General features: G+C 37.3%; 1 protein-coding gene across 4 annotated transcripts; it reads right to left on the reverse strand.

The window, feature by feature from the left end:
* Positions 1-1,355: 1,355 nt before the first annotated feature.
* LOC137717382 (beta-1,3-galactosyltransferase 7-like) lies at positions 1,356-5,340 on the reverse strand. Of its 4 annotated transcripts, none has more exons than XM_068456741.1 (11): positions 5,132-5,340; positions 4,909-5,008; positions 4,761-4,819; positions 4,380-4,600; positions 4,224-4,287; positions 3,395-3,467; positions 3,182-3,302; positions 2,999-3,086; positions 2,766-2,891; positions 2,201-2,310; positions 1,356-1,964 (listed from the first exon to the last, which is right to left on the reverse strand). In XM_068456741.1, exons 1-11 carry the CDS (start codon positions 5,221-5,223, stop codon positions 1,816-1,818), a joined length of 1,203 nt encoding a protein of 400 aa, XP_068312842.1. In that variant the 5' UTR covers positions 5,224-5,340; the 3' UTR covers positions 1,356-1,815. The 4 variants fall into 4 exon arrangements, with proteins under 4 accessions (XP_068312842.1, XP_068312844.1, XP_068312843.1 ...); XM_068456743.1 differs by having other exon boundaries at positions 4,380-4,591; positions 5,132-5,339; XM_068456742.1 differs by having other exon boundaries at positions 4,909-5,005; positions 5,132-5,334.
* Positions 5,341-15,432: the final 10,092 nt, after the last annotated feature.

Genomic DNA, 15,432 nt, shown 5'->3' on the forward strand with positions numbered 1-15,432 from the left:
ACTCTCAACCCTTCGCATTGAAGTATACGCGAGGGGGGAACATATCTTCAGCTCCCTGCAGATTTTCCTGAAATAACCAGTCTCGAGAACGTATCATATAGTGTTGTTGCGGAGGACAAACGAAGCCTCGTGAGTTTGGCTCCCTTGATAGAGCGATCTCCTCTCTTCGGTAGAATTACAATCGATATAAAATAGGCAAATCTAGATTTGTTCACAAGCAGCAGACACAATTTATTGAACAAAAATAAAATGCAAAATAAAGTTACTGATTTTATGTCTGAGTGAGAGTTACGGCCTAGTCAAGTGCCTATGCTGGCTAGACGGGCTAGTCAAACGCCTAAAGAGGACTAGGCGTCATTTCTTGATTTTCAAACGTCTAGACATTAATCGGGCAGTGACCAAACGTCTAGTGCCTCAACGGGGATTTTTAAAACAATCACACAAGATTAATTTTAAAAGTCTGCATCAATACTTTAAGGTGATGAAGTTTCATGGCTTCGTTGGGTACACTATTGACACCGGATTTGCCATGTACTTGATCGAGAATGCAGTCATGCTTGAAAAGGTTATTGTCGAACAAGCCACGGAATTCAGTCACAAGTTCAAAATGACAGATCAGGAGAAGTTGACGGCTACAAAACAGTCTGCAAAAGTACCATCCTGAACTGAGCTAAAGATGAGCTAAAGATGATATAGTAAGAGGAAATTGTAGTAATACTCTCTTAATTTTAATACAATTGGAGTAATGGTTCATCAACTAAAATTTCATGACTATTGATCCCTTAACTCATCAAAACGTGAAGTTATGGTCCTTTATGTCAACTCCGTTAGAACTTCAGTTAAAATGAGTTGCGTGCCATGCACGTGAAGCTAAATCAAGGGGCAAATATAAAAAACCAAATGAAAAAAATTGTAGCAATGAACCTTAAACTTTAACCCAATTGAAGAAATAGTACCTCAATTTTAACCCTATTGAAGTAATGGTCCCTAACTTTAACCCAATTGTAGCAATTGTCTTTTTAATATGACTCATTTTGACTGAATTCTAACGAACCATAGCTACATATTTTAATGAGTTAAATGACCGGCGATCATGGATTTTTAGTCAATGAACCATTGCTCTAATTGAGTTAAATTTTTCCACTTCCATTGTTTTCCTAAAACTTAAAAGCTCTTTTAAGTTGGTGACAACAACGAAAAAAACAGGATGAGATCATACAAAATCGTTTTAGTTTGGTGAGAAAAATAAAGAACACATCAGACTTGCACGGTGCTTGATTTAGTTTTTTTTTCCGGTAAGTTTAGTTAAAAAAGAGAAGAATTCTTACTGCGGTCTCGTCGCATAACACGAAACCTTTGGCTAAAGCAATGGATTTTCTGTTTTGCATTACATAAGTGGAAGGATACAATACAACATCGATTCCAAACGTTACTCCTGCTATTGGGACTACAACCGACTCCCACATCAGAAAACATTTCGGTCCTACGTAAAACTACATCACAAGAGCTGTCAATTTGTATAGATACTATATTGTACCCTCCCACGCGCAGTGACAATTGGAAGTATTTTCAGATTCACGTCGATGAAATCGCCAAACACTTGGACTGAACAGCTTTCACATAACTTAAGCACCAACCTCATTAGCTCTCAGGTTTTCAAAAAAAGTTGAAGAAATCAGTGCCTTGGACATCATGTGTATCAGATCCATGTGCAATGCTATCTCCTATACTCTCTAGAAGACTGTCAGCTGAAGTTGATGTGAATCACAATTTGAAAAAATTTTACACAAGAAAGACCTTACAACGTGAACCGGTTTAGAATAGCGAACTCCAAACAGCTGCATCCCCTTCACCACACTTTTCATGAACAGATTTAATCCTTTCCACCGACTTGCAGATACCGCTGCAGCTCCAATCAAATGATGCAATACACACATTACCTGCCTGTGCCTTCCACTCACAATCTGCAGACGATTCATATAAATTACAAATACCCCAGCAACGGACAAGGTTATCAAATTTACACGTTGTAAACAGACTGATAAATCTGTTGTGTGGGAAAGACTGACTTAAGTCGTCTATTGGGTAGTGAAACATGCACCGATGCCATTACCAATATCACACTGCATTTCTTTGCCTTTTCTCTTTAGATTTGGATGCAAGACATTCACCAATCACATAATTTTTCAAAAAACAGTACCTGGTGGAGTCCCACAGCACATATTGCGTTCATCAATGTGTTCAACTTCAAGACCAATAAACCACGAACCAAGTGACACATCTTCATTGGCATACTTATGCAATATGGGCCTGCAATAAACGATAGGATGTCACAGAACTCTATCATGTCTTGCAGAAAGTAATACACGAAAATTTTCAAACCATGTTTACCACTTCAAACACCTTGCAGACTTTATTAAGTATGAACCCTTGAATTAATCTCGTTGAGAACACCACTGCTTTCAGGCCATTACTTTGATTTAGATCCATATCAGAGGTATTATTTTCTCATATTTTTTGCAAATTTCATATAATGGACAACACAACATTTTGAAAGGTCAAAGAAAAACCCAGACTTCTTTTTTATTTCTTTCATATTACCAAAGCTAGGATCAAAGATGTTTGCAATGTCTTTGACCATTCAATGCATTTCTAATATCCAACACAAATATGTCAAGTTTCAACATCTAGTACAAGATTTTCAATGCAGTACTGCAGTTACTTCTATTTGGAGAAATAGAAAAGATGATCTTATATATTCTTACTGGTTAATGGAGACGTATGTAGCAAGATCCCTTGAAATTGCATAAATCTGTCCAGTTGCATGCCGGAAGTACTTGTTTCCCTCCTCTCCAAACTTCCAATACTCTGGTTCATGGTACTTCACATTCCTAGAGAGTAAAGAAATATAACAAGATCAATCTCTCCTCCTTGAAAGCACACGCAAATTGAAGAGTAACATTATCTCTCATTGTCATAAATGCATCAGGACAATTACTTTTGGGCAAGAACAGGTCCAGATTTCATACACCCAATGTAGACTCTTGGTTTTGAACGGTGACGGGCAAGAGTAGTACCTAGCATACCTATGCAAGTAAGACTGGTAAGAAACTCATCCTTGGTAATAATATTTATACAGTTATTCTAGTTGAAGATAAAGCGATGATGCAGCAGTGCATACCTAAATTGACATGTACATCATCATCCACCTTGACATAAAAATCAGCATCCCATTGTGCAACTGCAGTATTGAAGAAAATTTTCGTTTTGGCAGACAATTCATGATAGCCTTCAACGTGTTCCTACAGTGAAAAACAAGAATGATACCGAATTCCTAGCAGAATTGTCTTAATAGTAGTTCCACATAAACAAAGCTTTATGTCTACTCTCTTACCAGCCTGAGGAAATCATTATGTTGAGCATCTTCTGAATCAATGGCTCGATCCAAAATGCTGTTGGATGTTGCACTGTACAAATGAGGCAGATAACACTCAGGGCAGGTTTGGATAGAAAAAAAAAAACCATTTCAATAACCTATCCACTATCTTTGTGTGCCATGCATTTGAAGGAAAAACAAAAAACAGGTTATGGCCTCTATTCATATGTATAATGTATACCGTATACCTTCCTATCCTCCATATTATTCCTTTCGCTCAGAAAAAAAAATGGCATGTCATAGTTACAACATAATGGTCAGACATTTTATGACTTCCAACACTACCACTAGCTCACACAGCAAGAACAGCAAGTAGTAAAGGTAACATTAGCAAAAGAAAAGGAAAAACTAAGTTGCAAGTCTCAATATCTAAAATGCTGAAAAAAAAACTAAAGAGGAGCAGGTGATGCAGAAAAAACCCATAAATGAGCTATTGGGAGATCATAATGCACGTGGTATGTGTTTTTAGGTTAGCAAAAGAAAAAGGTGTGAACTAAGCTGCAAGTCTCAATCTTTAATTTTTGACTTAAAACTAAAGTAAGGGTGGCAAGTGATGCAGAACTTGTTACTGCTAAATGATTAGTTTACTGTTATCTGGACATTTTACCACACCACAAAACGACTGTATGAATGAATTTACTTAATTACTTAGCCATTTAGAGCACTGCCTTCTCCAAGTAGAAGTATTAAATTTCGTGGGAATGAGCACATGCATATGTCAAAATTGCCTCATCAAATTTCACTGCATAGGCTGCAATTCTATGATCTAAATGTAACTTTTCCATACCTGTGGCCAATCATAAATCGGATAACTATCCCTTTCTCGCGCTCCAACTGCAGTAGCTTTTCCCCTGCCGAACAATTCAGACACTTTCAGCAAGCAGGGCCATAAAAGCATGGATCTTGTTTACACTAATACAGAAGAATTACAAGCTTGCAGTACCTTGAGGCATCCAAGTCTCTCTAACTGAATCTCGCCTCCTCCTACTACTAAAAGCAGTGTTAATTCCAATAACAATAAATGCTTTCTTTCTAGTTGAATTGGCCTTAGACAATTGCGAGTTGGCAGTGGAGCCACCGGAGTTCCCCATCTCCTGCGAACTCCGAGCTGCCGCCAATTCCATCTGAATCGACGCCATCTGCTTGTCTAGAGATCTGGCATGCCTCCGCGAAATTCACAATAAAATAGCCAAATTTTCAGTACCCAGTACAAATTCATACAATTCCAACAAAAACAAAACATCCCAAATCCAAAAAAAAAAAAAAAAAAAAAAAAAAAAAAAAAAAAAAAAATCAGAACAAGAGCTCAAGTGCTTGCACTCACTGAATTGATTCATGAGTTCTGTGGATTTCGTCCATCACATTCTTATCTTGTCCATGCTTCTATAAATAGCAACAAATTTCTTCTCAAAGAATACTCAAATTTAACCAAAAGGGTATGTAATTATAGAGAAATTAATTAAAATTAACACCTTCTTAGTTGCGCAATCTTCCGAGACGATTTGAAGCTCTTGCTCTTGGCGTCGAGTCGAAATTAGCTGACCGTTGGTTTCAGGTGCTGCCCACATTCTGCTACCATAAAAAATTCAAAACCCATAATTTGTTTCAGCACTAAAACCTAGAGAGAGAAAGTTAGAGAGAGAGAGAGAATTCCAATTGAACAAAACCAAAATTTGGGTAAGCTGGAAACGTTACCTGCCGGTGATGAGCATGCCGAGAAGGAAAGCGGGGATGCAGAAAATGGGAATCCATGTGGCGGAGATCTTCTTGGAGCTTCGGCTCTTCATTTCTTCTCTCTGAATGTAGAGAGAGAAAGAAAGTAGAGAGAGAGAGAAGAAGTTGTGACGAAGCTGATTGCGAGATGAGAGAGACGGTGAGAATTTGTAGGTGGGATTTAGAAAGAGAAAGAGGTTTGAATTTTCTTACGAATTTTAGGCCTGTTGGGGTCCATTTGTACCCTTAAATCTCTGGACCGCCAAAAAAAAATTTGTTTGGCATGGACTTTTTGCGAATTTATGCGAATTTGTGTCTCCGTGTTTGGCCATGGCGTTCGTCTCAAGTCGCCGTCTCTCCGCGCCAGTTACGCCACTGGTCAAGAATCAATGACCCGTTTTTTAACTCGGATGCGTTACTTCCCATCCAGTTTGGAAACCCGACCCGTTGTTTGGCTTCTTTGGAAAATACAGGCGTGAGAATTTTGAAGTGGATGCATCAAAGATCCACAGTGGCCTGCAACATTATTAAACTGATTTGGATTTGAGGAGAAATTTTTTAGTGTGCCGCGAACACAATTTGATATACTTATAAAATAAATGGTCGCAAATACAGTCCGGTACTCGTAAAACAAGTGGCTGGAAAAAAAAAATTCAAGTACCCAACCACTTTTATTATGGAATAGGATCCTATCCAGATCCTCTTTGTAAAGATTCTAGGAATTAGTTCATTGTATCATTTCATTAATCATCATGAGACCAAAAATCATTTTGAATTTTTTATTTAAAATTGAATACAAACAGAATTTAATGAAAACTGTCAGCACGATGTACGATGATGGCTAATATAAATTACAAGGATCTGAATATGATCCCCATTCTTATGTTATGACAGTCAATGTACCAAATTGTGATCATAACACACTGAAAAATATCTTTTTAATAAGATAAATAAGTAAATACATAAGAGGATATGGTTCCTTCATTTAAACCTAGGAAAAATTTTATCCGGAATTTCAACTGTTTTTTTTAAGTAATTCGGAATTTCAACTTGAACGAAAAAAAAATAGTAGCCGACGCTAATATTACAAGTATTTTTACCCTCTCTGAAAATAGGTCCAAAATCAAAGGCGTAGGGGTATACTTTATAGGTAACTAACTATTAAACTCATGCCACTAGAAAATTACGTTTAAACAAATTAAAAACGTGCAAGTAATTTGGATTTGGAGATTTAACGTTCTAAGGATGTGTTTTAGACTTGAAAATTAAGGTGTGGGTCCAACAGTCAGTGTTCGGGGTTATGATTCATGGTACGGGGTTTGAGGTGCCAGTATTTGATTTTTTTTTATTAAATAATATTATCTACATTAAGAAATTAGGGGAGCAAACTAAATCTCATAATGAGTTAGTAATAATGTAGTTCAAATTCTTCTTTAACCAGAATCAAACCTAAGATTTCTCACTTACAAGTGAAAATAAATACTATTAGACCGTAGTACTAAATGATTCAAAACTTTCAATTTTTAACCCTATTATTTTACCGCAAATCAAACACGTGTACGATACGAAATGCGAGTAAAGTATAATCATGTCCAATTTAAATCATTTCACTATTGAGCATGAGTTTAATTCTTTATTGCCCATGAATCTAGTCTTTATATATCGACAAAAGCTAAGGTACAATTTTGTATTTTACATAGTACAAAATATAGAATATTTTTTATGTTACAATTTTATTATCTATATTTGTTGCAGGCATAATTTATTGAACTATTTTAAGAGAATGATCAGAGGGAGGCCAGCAGAAATAAGGGAGAGAAGAGATATATTTAATTGTGAGGTGTGTGTTATATCACTCCATTGTGCCTTTATTTATAGTAGTATGATAGGTTAAATCCTTACCCTAATAAGATTACAACTCTAATAGGATAATATCTAACTTAGGGAATATTCCAAGATATCCCTATATACACTAAGATTTATACAATCACATTCTTAATCTAAATATGATTGCAACAATCCCCCCTTGAGTGTGTAAAATACTTAAACAAAACATCGCTTCAGATCTTCAGCAATAGAACAGTTAATGAAGTTGTTGGCACAACGGGCAAATACGAGTCTCAAATTGATGAAAGTATGCATTGGTAGTAAAACTCCCAAAACTTCGCTATGGTAAAACCTAAGGTAGGTAAAAACCAATAGAATAAGGTGAAAAGTGAGAAGTATGTATAATGTCTAAAACAAACGCCATATAGGACGAAAGTAATGAACCCAGCGGAGTATGATCATCCCAGGATAGGTGCTTCATCAAAACCTTGTTAGGTAGCAAAAACTCAATGGGAAAAATGCTCATAATCGTAGGAAAAAGAGTACATTAAGATCAAGTGCGTATGCTTCAAGATACTCCCCCTGAGTTAGACATAACTTCCAAATAAGAGAACTACAAACAATTCAACTCATACAACTCATATTATTTAGGCATACCGATTCCTTGGACGAGCTTCTCAAAAGTAGACTTGGGCAATGACTTGGTAAAGAGATAAACTTGGTTGTCCTGGGAATGGATTTGCTTGACTTTAATGTTCTGATGATGTTGTTGCTAGTGAGAATAAAAGAACTTCGACACTATATGCTTGGTGTTGTCTCCCTTGATGTATTCCTTCTTTAACTACTCGATATATGTTGCGTTGTCTTCAAAGATCGTTGTAGGAAGGTCAATGATGATAGTAAGACCACTAGTGCTTCGAATATGTTTCATGACTGCTCTCAACCAAAAGCACTAACACAATGCTTCATGCAAGGTGAGAATCTCAGCATGGTTCGGCGAAGTTGAAACTAGTGTTTACTTGGTAGACCTCCAAGATATTGCAATGTCTCCAACGGTAAAGACATAGCATGTTTGAGAACGTGCCCTATAAGGGTCAGACAGATAGCCAGCATCTGCATAATCAACGAAGCGGGAATCAAACCGAGGACCAAGGGGTTGGCAACTTCACTTAAGGATTCATGGGTGTATCTGTTGTAACCTTGAGGTAGCGAAAAATCTTTAACATCATTCCAATGTCTGCATGTAACGCATTGATAGGAGCATATTTATGTTACTTTGTTAGCTTGTTTCTTTGCATTTAGTAAGTTAGTTTCTATTTATTATAGTGATTTAAACTATTTTCGTGTGTTTGTAGGTTTAAATGATAAAGTTGGCAAGAAAGTGCAATTTGGAGCTATTTGGAGCAGTTTTGGACTTGGAATGAATTGCATATGCATGGAGCAAGGTGGATGGACGAAATTGAAGATCAAAAGAGGCTAGGAATGTGCTTAACATTTGGAAGAATTAAATCAAAGACTTGGAGGATAAGGAATCAGCCATGAAGAAGGAAACATTATCCAAACCTTATCCAACCTTATCTTATCTTATCCTAACCTAATCTTATTCCACCTTAATTCCAGCTACAAAGAGGACTCCTTTTGACATTAAATCACATAAATATCAGGTTCTAGAAGCCCTATTTTCGTGCCCTAAGTTTGTGCCACATATTTCATCCTTTTCCTTCTAGAAATCTGCCACAATACTCTTTCTAGAAGGCCTATTTCTTGCTATAGGTTTTGAATCCCTTTCCCTTTTGGTCTCTGCCTTGTAACCCTAGTCATTTTCCCTTAGGATTGTGCAATCATTTTCCCTTCAAAAATTTTGTGAACCCTAGCCTATAAATACTTCATTATGCCGTACAAATCAGATCACCACCTTTTTCCATCAGATCACCACCCTCTACCATTAGATCACCACACCATCCACCACACCTCAAGAGCCTAAATTCAGAAAATCCCCATTGTACCGCAGTAAGGAAGGAATGAGGAGCCACCTGGAGCCGTGCTTGCCATTCAAGACGTTGGATTGTTGGAGCATTTCTAGGTGTATTCTATTCTTTGTTTTCAATGTTTAAATTTAATTATCTTTGTTTTGTGAACATGAGGAACTAAATTCGTTTTAGTTAGAGGAGACTTTGAAATCATGATTATATTTGCAATATGAATTGATTACTTCCATTTGTGATTTCATAAATTGTGAATGCAATTTACTTAACTGCTTGATTGATAACTTATTCTTGTATGTTGATTAAGAATGCATACTTAGTTTGCATGAATGAATTTGATGCTAGAATATAAGGGAGTTTCACCTAATCGTTATGAACTTATATTCATAAGTAGTGGAGGTTGCTAGTCACAGTCGTGCTAAGTAAATTCCTGGCAAGAATATCATGTTGTTCATAGTTACGAATGTCTTGTCAATGCTTATGATTTTCACAAAGCTTAATGATCTTTGATTGTATCTTTATTATGATGTTCAAGTAGGGAACTATTAAAGAATAATTTGGTTGCCGATGCATATTCCATCCAATTCAATGACTTAAGGAAAATCTGAGGATTAATTAGTGCTATTCACGGTTAATCTGAGGTGTTGAGGTTCATGGTTTATTGGAAAAGCAACTAGAAATCAATTTGTATGCAAGTGTGTCATGTGTGGAGAAGGACCCTCTAGCTAGCTTATCACCCATCCATTCACCCCAATTTCGTGCAACTTTGTTTAAGTCTTTAAATTGTTTGTTTTTACCTTAATTTCGTCCGAAATCTAATCCCCCTTTACTTGGTTGTGTCTTTTAGTTAGAATCTGTCCAAACTTGTGTTTTTAAGTGTTTTGAGTCAAAGTTAAGTTAGAATTCGTCCAAATCACCCCTTAGAGTCTAGTTTGAGTCTATTTGATTGTTTTGTGCTATGTTGAGTCTTTTTAGTTTGTTTTGAGTCATATAGGTCTAGTTAAGTGTTTTTAAGTTTAGTTTTGTGTTTTTAAGTCAATTTAGAGTAGATTAGCAATCGCTTCTAATCCCCGGCCTAAAACGATTCCATTTTCATATACTACAATCATAGAGTTTTAATTTGTGTGCTATTATATATCACATCACGCATTGCTGTATCTAGCGAAAAGATTAACAGCGAATGAGATGTCGGATCTAATGCATTGAGCCAAATATAATAAAGCATCAATTACACTATATCGAATGAGATGTCGGAACTATTTGAACCAGTCAATGAAAGTCCTTCTGGAACTTTCATGTAGATTTCCGTATCTATATCCCTATAAAGATAGGCAGTTACCACGTCCATAAGCTGTATATTCAGTTTTTCGAAAAACTACCAAACTGATAAGGTAGCAAAACGTTATGACGTCTATTATGAGGGAATACATCTCTTCATAATCAATCCCAGGGATTTGAGAAAACCCTTTCGCTACAAGGCATGCTTTGTATTGCACTATTTCATTCTTCTCATTACGTTTCCTTACTAAAAACCCACTTGTAGCCCACGGGCTTCACATGTGTTGAAGTAAGAGTTACGAGCCCAAACACCTTATGTTTCGGAAGTGAATCGAGTTTAACCTGAATTACTTGTTTCCAATTTTACCAATATGTTCTGCGTCGACATTCATCAACGGAACGTGGTTCAATGTCATCATTAAGCATGGTGTCAATAGCTACTGTGTACATAAATGCATCATTGACAATCATCTCATTCTGATTCCAAACCTCATCCAATACTGCATAGTGGACCGAAATCTCGTGATTCTTTAGACGCTAATTTGTCTCGTCTAAGACATCACCGTAATCTAGAATAACCTCATGCGCTAGAATAGATAAGCAAGCAATGGTCAGATTCAAACTAGGGTCACTAGTTTGTGTCGTTTTCCTCTTTTGGGGTTGTGAATCTTTTGAACCAAAGGGTCTACCACGCTTCAAGGTAAAAGCAGATGATTAGCTAGCTGTCAATGTACTGGACTGCATGAAAAGTGCGAATGCCCTACCCTTGGTGACAGTCTTGCCTTCTAAGGCGGTATTACAACATACTCTTGGTACGTCGATCATTGCAGGTGTGTTTGCAATATGTGATCTCGTCACCTTTGCTAGATTAGTAAAAGCATCCGGCATGCTTTGAGCAATGCTCTGAAGATTTAGCATACGACGCATTTCAGTTTCAGACCGAGCAATGCGAGGATCTAAATGAGACATAATGGGAGTATACCACAAAAATTCGTGGCGTTCTATAGGAACATTAGCATTCTTAGCTCACCCTAACGACGGGAAGACTGTTTCATCAAAGTGACAATCCGCAAAATGTGCAATAAAGAGATCTCATGTCAAGGGCTCTAGGTAGCGAATAATTGATGGCGAATCATAACCGACATAGATTCTCATTCTTCTATGAGGACCCATTTTAATAAGTAGTGGTGGTGTAGTTAGCATATAGACTGCACACCTAAACATACATAAATGTGAGACGTCAGGCTCGTATCCAGTAACCAACTATAACAGTGAATGAAGTTGGGTAGCAGTGGGCCTCAGGTAGACTAACATAGTTGCGTGCAATATTGCATAGCTCATGCAATTTGGTTTGCATGACCAAAGTCCGAGCTATCAATTGATAGCGCTTTATGAAAGCTTCTGCCAAGCCGTTTTGGGTGCGAACATGGGTTATAGGATGTTCAACTTCAATCCCAACAGACATGCAATAATCTTCAAAAGTCTGTGACGTAAACTCTCCAGCATTATCCAATCGAATTGACATGATCGAATAATCAGGGTGGTGAGCCCTAAGCTTAATAATGTGTGCTAAGAGTTTCGAAAATGTAGCATTGCGTGTGGACAATAAGTCGACATGTGACCAACACGTTGATGCATCAACCAACACCATAAAGTATCTAAATGGTTTGCATATTGGTTGGATAGGTCCATAAATATCCCCTTGAATCCTCTGAAGAAACTTAGGAGGATTGTAAATAATCTTTGTAATTGAGGGTTGAGTATTCAACTTCCCCAAAGACCAAGCTTTGCATGGCGAAAATCCAACGTATGGAGGTACATGGTGCCCATATGATGATTTGAGGATACGGTGCATCATTTCACATCTGGGATGTCCCATACGGTCATGTCAAAGCAGCAAAGTACTTTGGAACCTAGGCTCAGGGCCGGCCACATGGTGGGTTTCTATGCCGCGAACGGTTGTGACGTACAACTCACTCAGGAGACGTTCAGCTTCTTGTGAATATGCTTCTAGCCTTATTCGTAAGAAGTGATACAAAGAAATTTAGAACCATTCTCTTCAGTGGTTTCAACATGATATTGATTATCTCAAATATCTCTAAAACTTAACAACGTTATTCCTGAATATGGTGAATAAAGGGTCTCTTTAATGGTTATGACAATACCATTAGATAACTTTATACGGGCCTTTCTGTATCCTTATATCAGGTTGGATGAGCCTGAGAGGTTGTCAGAGGTGCATTTGTAGGTACGAAGTTAATAAAATAGTGTCGCTTATGCAAAATGGTATGGGTGGTAGCGCTATCAGCCAGACAACTAACTTACCCATTAGTCATACCTAAAAATAAATTAATTGAATCAGTCACATTCATAAATATAATTCCATTTATTCAATTAATCAATTGAGAAAATAATATTCATAATTCAAAACAAACAAAAAACCAAACAAATTATTCCAAAGACTTAGAAAATCACAAATTAAACCATAAACCTAAAAAATAGGGGGGTTCTGCCACTCCTAATGGGTTCGGCCACTAAGGGTAAAAACATCCCAAAAACATGTCTAGAAGAATAAAACTTATTTGTCCGTAGGAGCAGATATCTCCATTGATGTAGCATCATCTTCGGGAAATTCCATATTGGCAAAGTTAGACTCACAACAGGAATGATACTTGGCAATGGCCTCGGGGGTAGCTTGACATATGTGTGACCAATGATCATTTGATCCACAGTGGTAGCATATGTCCAATTTAATAAAAGTCGATTAAACGGTAGTTTTTCCCTTGTTCTTAAAGTTTGGGGCCTTAGAGGCAAGGGGTTAGCATTTCTAGGTCAAATTTCCTTCCTTGGGTGGGTCTTGGCTCTGTTGACCTTGGGCCCGTGGATGGGCTTACCACCCATTGCCATGGCCACAACGATTCTTTCATCGTTTGTGGCTGCTAAAATTGGTCACATGCACTTCAAGTGGAGTGTTCGAGCCAGTGGATCGAGCTTGATGATTTCTTATCAAAAGCTGGTTCTGCTTTTTACCTAGAAGTAAAACAGAGATCAAATCCGAAAATATGGTGAACTTCTATGCCTTATATTGTTGCTGTATGACATTATTAGTGGCATTGAAGGTCGAATAGGTCTTCTTTAATATATCCTCGTCTGTTAAGTCCACGTTACAAAACTTAAGCAGTGAACAGATTCTACAAACTTTAGAGTTGTATTCATTCACAGACATAAAATCTTGGAAGCGTACTTGCTTCAGGCAAATAAATGTCTTTCTGGTGATTGAAATGATCAGCCAGAGCAAGCCAGAGGATGCGTGGGTCTTCCTCAGCGAGGTACTCGATCTGCAGTGCATCATGGATGTGTTTTCAAATAAAGATCATTGCAGTAGTTTTCTCAGCTTCATCGACAGGGTTGTCGTCGGTAAGTTCCTCAATGATGGCTCTAATACACTTTGCAGTAAAATAGAGCTTCAAGTCTTAAACCCACTTCAAGTAGGTTCTTCCAAATATTTCCAAAGCGTGAAATTGAGATTGTTCAAGTTTGACATGTCCCTAAAATGGAGGGTACATCAAAACGTGGTTAGTCATATGGTAATCGATAGACATATATCATAGAACATTCGGGTTCTATAGACATTTATGGAATTAATTTAAACATGAAAACTATAGGTTTCATGTGGTAAGTTTTGAATGAAAACTTTGGGTTTCAAATGCAATAAATATGAAACTACAATTCAATTTAGTTTTATGAACAATTAATTCATAAAGAAGAGGTTCCTACAAGAACACAGAATGCAATATGCTGATTTAAGTGTAGTGGATTTGAGTTGTTTCGAGAACTCAAGTGTGAGAGTTTCATGACTACGAAAGAATGTCAACGGTTCAAAGTAGAAAAATAAATTATTGCATCGTTAATGTCCAAAAGTGATCTTCAAGTCAATAATTTTGGATTAATTATCAGATTAGTGGACTGCTGGTTACTTTTAATTAATTCAATAGATTGGGGCAAAACGGGGTCGATCATGTAAGCAAAAATAATGATAGACATGTCATATTAGCTTCAGTTGGTGATAAGCCAAGTGATAATTAAATTAGAATTAATTAGCGTAAACCAAAGTACCCAAAAAAAATATTTGGGTATGATTTATAACGCAGGGATACCATAAATTAGGATTGGGTTGAAAAAGTATCGCGGCTTAGCCAAAAGAGGGTTGGCTACAGTGCGGGTCTAAGCCCTATAGCAAGGCTGCAGGCTGTTGGGCCTTAGGGACTGTTGCAGGCCTCTGGGTCGTGTGGTTTGGGGTTAGCCCAGCAAGCAACACGGGCTTGCTGCAAGCAGGCCTAGGACACAGGTTGGACTGGCTAGCAACGGGCTTGCTGTAGGTTTGGGCCAAACACTCGGGACAAAGCCCAACAACACAAAAGTTGCTAGTTTAAGATGGAGGGGCTGCAGGCCCATGGTAACTCTTACCAGGTTGAGGCCTGGTGTCTGTGTAGGCACAGCAAAGCCAAAATGACTGCTGCCATAGTCTAGACACCACAACGACGTTGTTCTGGTGGTGTGTTCAAAGTGGCTGGGCTACAGGCCAGCGCAGTGCTCAATGGTGGTGTTAACAGCGGCAAGCCCCAACCATGCTACATAAATTCCCATTTTTTTCTTCTTTTTTTATTCGACTTTTCTATGGTTTAAAGAACCCTAAATTACTTCTAATTTATTTATGTGCTTTGACTCACAAATTCCACATAGCAAAATAATAATTGCGTAATGCATGAAACATATATATATATATATATATATATATATATATATATATTTGTGTGTGAGTGTGTGTGTGTGTGTGTGTGTGTGTGTGTGTGTGTGTGTGTGTTACAAATAAAAGCATTTGAATTTTGTAGAAGAAAGTCTCCTCTTACGATCTTTCAATTCCTTAGCTTCTAGCAAGAATGTGCTGATAACGTGTTGTAGGCTTAATTGACTGAACTATTATAAGGAAATAGATAAGGGGAGGCCGGAGGCAATAAGAGAGAAAAGAGAGAGATTTAATTGTGAGATATGTGTTGTATCACCTCATTGTGCCTTTATTTATAGTAGTAGGATATGTTAAATCCTTACTCTAATAGGATAATATCTAACTTAGAGAATATTCCAAGATATCCCTTGATACACTAGGATTTACATAATCACATTTTTATTCTA

The sequence above is a fragment of the Pyrus communis genome, chromosome 15, assembly GCF_963583255.1.
Source record: "Pyrus communis chromosome 15, drPyrComm1.1, whole genome shotgun sequence".
In the NCBI taxonomy this organism is placed as follows: domain Eukaryota; kingdom Viridiplantae; phylum Streptophyta; class Magnoliopsida; order Rosales; family Rosaceae; genus Pyrus; species Pyrus communis.

Bases quoted from the DNA above. Each gene is read 5' to 3' on its own strand.
- LOC137717382 (XM_068456741.1), bottom strand. From the start codon at position 5,223: ATGAAGAGCCGAAGCTCCAAGAAGATCTCCGCCACATGGATTCCCATT. The intron at 5,009-5,131 runs GTAACGTTTCCA...TTTTTATGGTAG, and splicing joins GGCATGCTCATCACCGGCAG to CAGAATGTGGGCAGCACCTG. The intron at 4,820-4,908 runs GTGTTAATTTTA...TGCTATTTATAG, and splicing joins AAGATTGCGCAACTAAGAAG to AAGCATGGACAAGATAAGAA.